General features: G+C 52.5%; 1 protein-coding gene across 1 annotated transcript in view; it reads right to left on the bottom strand.

Moving 5' to 3' along the window:
* Positions 1–3,813, bottom strand: part of TCF25 (transcription factor 25) — a 26,615-nt gene extending 22,802 nt beyond the window's left edge. Inside the window, exon 1 of the mRNA XM_045293584.1 lies at positions 3,518–3,813. Within this exon, the coding sequence (XP_045149519.1) occupies positions 3,518–3,709 (192 nt within the window). The 5' untranslated portion in view covers positions 3,710–3,813. The remainder of the gene's footprint in view (positions 1–3,517) is intronic.
* Between the last annotated feature and the right edge of the window lie 1,243 nt (positions 3,814–5,056).

The raw sequence follows: 5,056 nt of genomic DNA, 5'->3' as shown, positions 1-5,056 counted from the left end.
CCCACTTACTGTCTCTATAGATCTCCAGGTATCAACCCACTTACTGTCTCTATAGGTCTCCGGATGCTGAATTACATACAGGAAGTCATACATAACACAAACAGAAAGCAGAAAAACAGAAACATCAACAATGACTAGACCAAACAGAAAAACCTCTATCAAAAAGGAAGCACAAAATATTAAAAACTGAAACAACTTTAAAACGTCAAACCAACCATGGGATCAGCAAACTGTGGCTCTCCAGTGGTCCTTTTGGTATGTACATGTGGCTCTGATGTAAAACTGAAAATGAAACTATCAGCTTCATTTAAAGACTATTATTCAGATAATGGTGATTTGGATTGTTTAAGAATTTATGGCCTTCAAGTAATTTTTAAATTGTTGTGAAGGGCAGGATTGGCTCTCCCGTCTTAAAAGCTTGCCAACCCCTGACCTAACATCTACCTGCCCACAAATGACTTTACAATGCTCTCTGATGGAGAGTAATTTTTATGCCCCCTTTACTCACTTCAGGAGCCCGGGTGGTATAGTGGTTACTCATTGGGCTGTGATTCGCATGGTCAGCAGGTTGAACCCACCAGCAGCTTCTCAGCAGACTGACTGGATTTTCTATGCCCATCAACAGTTATGTCTTGGAAACCCACAGCGGGTGCTATGAGTCACCATCGACTCCAATGGCAGTGAGTTTGGGTTATTAAGTATTTCTCCCTTCTCTTGTTCTGGTCCTCCAGTTACAGATACATCAGACTGATTAGCATTCCTCATGGGTTACTGACACATGTGGGTTCTTTTTGTTTTTCCAGCTTTTGTTTCCTTTCTGGATATTTGAAGTCTCTTCCATAACTTAAAAATCACTGATCTTTTTTTCTCCAGTGTCTATTAAGACCATCATGTGAATTACTTATTTCTGATATTGTATTTTCCAGTTCTAGAATCAACTCTTTTTCTAGTTTTTTTCCTCATTGTGATTCAGTCCTCGTATTGTTTGTAATGTTAAGACTGAACTTAAAAAAAAAAACAGAATTTATTTTAAGATGGCTTTAATTTTCATTGAATGTCACTGTTTCTGTAATTTCTGGTTCTATTTCGCCTGATTAATTTTCTCCTGGTTATGCATCACACACACACCCCTTTTTTGGCAAATCTGCTGATTTCTTAGGGTGTGGCAGGCATCCTGAAATGCTATGTTGTTCAATGACGACATTGAACAATGCTGTGTTGTTTTGCCCCCCACCTCAGGAGAACGTTGGACTTGGTTGGGAGGCAGGTAATCTACTTCTGTACCAGCTTGTTCCTTTGAGCCTGATTTTAAACATGTGTTAGGGAGGGCTGAGGACTTATTGATAAATGTGTGCAGACAGACACAGGTTGATGGCTGGATGGATGGGGTGGGAAGGGCTGGAACGGGAGCTGGATGGTGAGTAGCTAAATGAGTCTTGGTAACTTTGTAAAAGACTGGAATAAGCAGATACTGGGATTGTCTCCAGAACTTTATGAAGTCCATACACAGTGGTCACTCTGCTGCTGAGGATAGGCTTGGTGATCAGCCAGGAACCCCTTTGGACATTTCTACCCTCACACCTGAAAGGATGGACTGGCAGAGATTTTTTTTTTTTTGCTTTACCATCTGATAAGGTCCATGAAAATGGCCACCTTCAGCATAAGCAAACTTGAAGAGGTGAGCAGTCCAAGAGAAATCAGAACCGTTACCTGTGGGGGGAGGTCAGATGCGCAGACATTCCCTCCCCTGAGGGCAATCAGTTGCCAGACTGCTGTCTCATCCCACCACAGGGGTGGGCCTGCTCTCTGCCGCTGGGGACAATGGACAGGCTCCTGTAGGAGGAGTTTTCACCCTACTGATAATGGTTCCTATGGAGACTCAGAGACCACCCCCTAATTGCTGTGTAACCTATAGTGCAACCCCTTCCTGTGACGCATGTCTCTACCTGTAATTAGTGGGCTGGCATGCCCCCAAAAGGTATATAGGCATGGGTCATCAATATAGAGCTCTCTGACTCTCTCTGATCCCTCCTTGCTGCTCACTCCCTGGTCACTCCCCTCTCTTCCCCCTCTCCCTTGTTCCCTTGCCCTCCTTCCCTTCCCCCTCTCCACGTGGACCACCAAGCTGGGCTTAGATGAGCAATGCTACCATGTAATGTATCTGACTGCACTATTGTATTCTCTCTCATGCTCTCGATGACTTTAATACTTATATATCTCAACCGTACAATTGTGCATTACTGAACCCGTGGGTGGTAGTAGTAGTAGTAGTAGCAACAGCGGGTAGGGGCTGGCCCCTCACCCCTCACCCCGCTCCTCGCCATTTTAATTTAATACCAGTTACCAGCAAATTTAAGGTTACTTGGAGTTCAGAGTGGACACAGTGTAAAGGAGATGGGGATGCTCCCTAGGACACCCTCCTTTCTGTGTCTGAAATATCCCACAATAAAAAGGGTTAATGAGATTATGTGCTTAAGCGTGAGAATCAAAGTGGGTGGAGCCCACACTCCCTCCCCACCGTATAGGCTCCTTGCCCTCCAGTGACCACTGATCATTGCCCACCGCGCAGAAGTCCAGCTAGTCACGTCCACGGCGCTGCTGTGGGGGCTCAGTGCTGAGCTAGCCTTGGACGTCACTGGAGAGGAGTGGCTGTTTGGTGAGGATGAAAGGAAAACACAGATACGGGCACAAACGAGGGGACCTGGGAAAGCCCCTCATGCCCGCTTTGAGGGCCCCCAGCCCATTCTCCTCGAGCCAGATTACTGACGTCACTGCTCGGCTGGCCACGCCCGACGCCATAAACCACCCACCCACTGCTGTCCGCACTCACTTTCGCCACGCCCACTGCGGCACAGCGGGGGCCCAGACCCAATCTCGCCCCGCCCCTCACCTCACCTCACAGCTCCCCCCCACACCTTCACTACAGTCCTAACACCGTTGCCCCCGCCTACTGCCGCATTGCGGACGTGACCCAGCTTGGCCCGCCCCGCCCCCGCTGCAGCCCAGACGGGGCTCGCAAACCACCCCCACTTCAAGCCCGTGCAAGCTCTGGCCATTGCTGTCAGCCTGCACGGGGGCTGCCCCTACTGCAAGCCAGACTTCGGCCGGCAGACCACCCTCACTCTCAAGCCCAGGTAAGCTCTGGGCATCCCGGTCCGCCTGCGCAGGAGCCCGCTCGACCTCGACTGCAGCCCTGACTGTGGCCCGCAGACTCCCCCCGTACCCCGACCCCCGGATGCCCCCGAAACCCAGGAAGACTGGACGTCGCTGTAGGCCCCGCCTACACTGCATCCCAAACCTCGGCCCTGCAGACGCCCCCTCCCCCCCTCCCCCCGCGCCGCTCCCCCCCCCCCGCCAATCCAGGAAAGCGCTGGACAACGCGGCGAGCCTGAATGGGGGCCTGCCTTGCCCCCACTGCAGCCTAGACGGGAGCGCCCCCACCCAGTGACGTCAGGACCACGGCCGCGCAGGCCCCGCCCCCACCCGCCGCCCGGGTTCCAGGTAGCGGGTTCGGTACCAGCTCGAAGCGGTTGTTGACGCGGACGTCCTCCTTCCCCCCGCCCCGGGGGCGGCGGCCCGCCGGTTCCTGTTTTGGCCCCTCTTCTTCTGCGTCATCATCTTCACGGAGGACAAACTGCAGGGCTCCGGGGCCAAGGGGCTCCTGGCCGCGCTGTTTTCCCCTCAGCCTCCGGAGGGCCCGGCGCGACATGGGACCCAAATGCTGTTGACAGCTGGAGCCAAGGAGAAGCGACAGCAACAGAGCGAGCTGCAGCGACCCTACGCACTTGCTGCCGGCTGGCTCGAGGGTGGCGTGTCGCGTCTGCGCGCTGTGGCGCCCAACGCTTCTGACGTCACCAGCGGCGTCAGAAGATGCGGGCGCCAGGCGGGCTCTCGCGAGAGTCGGGCCCCCTCTCGTGGCCGAAGCCTGGCCCCGACGTGATGTGAGGGATGATCTGGAAAGATCTCCGACAGATATTGGGGCTGTGGCAGGGGACGTAGACCCTAGCTTTCAGGTGTCATCCCAGGGGTTAGGGCTCGGGGCGCCCGGGTGGAAAACCCGCCGGTGACAGGTAGGGAGGAGTGGGAGGTCTTCACCCCGTCGCTGCACGACCCACCTGTGGCAGGTGGCAGGTGTAACTAGGCAGCTTTGCTGCGCTTTCTCTCCTGACGTCAGCAGCTCCAGACAGGGCAGCGAGCTCCTTGGTAGGTGACCAGTTTCATGGTGACCCTAGTGATGGCATATATTTCCTGGGCTGTTTTACACACGAGCCGATCGCCAGGTCTTTATCCTAAGGAGCTGCTGGCCATTTAGAAGCGGAGTCAAGATATTGGCACCACCCAGATCCAAGAAAACCCACGGTCTTCGCAGACTGGACTCTCAACAGCCTTATATGGGGTTTCCGAGGCTGTCAATCTTCACAGGAGCTGCTGCCCTTTTACTTGGTGCCTCTCAGGGACCCTGTGACTATAAGCAAGTACACCTAGCCCTAGGACTTCTTCAAAATCAGATTTCTAAACCTTACCCAAGGACGTCACTGCCCTCAAGTCAATTCTGACTCATACTGACCCTGTAGAACAGAGCAGAATTACTTCTTAGGCTTGCTAAACCTGTAGATCTTTGTGGAAATCTTCACACAGCCTCATCTTTTCCACCTAGGGGCACCTGGTGGGTTCAGCTTGCTGACCTTCTAGGTGGCAGCCCAACCTATAACCCACTGTGCCAGGGGTCCTTTAACTTTTTAAACGGGGCCAGTTCACTGTCCCTCAGACCCGTTGAAGGGCCGTACTATAGTTAAAAAAAAAACAAAACTATGAACAAATTCCTATGCACACTGCGCCTATCTTATTTTGAAGTAAAAAACATGGGTCAAAAACACCTGGCGGACTGTATAAATGTCCTCCGCGGGCCATATGTGGCCCACTGTAGCTTGAGGACACCTGCAACTGTGCCATTGGGGTGCTGAAGATCAGAAGAGGCGGAAGAGATCAGAAGATGGAGCCAGAGTTGGCACTTTGGTCCTTGGTTTGTCTGTAGGTATGAGTGTACAGCCTATTT

Source organism: Echinops telfairi, unplaced genomic scaffold, assembly GCF_000313985.2.
Source record: "Echinops telfairi isolate 266 unplaced genomic scaffold, ASM31398v2 ScPeMD7_2291;HRSCAF=2852, whole genome shotgun sequence".
Lineage (NCBI taxonomy): Eukaryota > Metazoa > Chordata > Mammalia > Afrosoricida > Tenrecidae > Echinops > Echinops telfairi.
The sequence above is the reverse complement of the archived record's forward strand: the minus strand, read 5'-3'. Positions and strand labels throughout refer to the sequence as shown.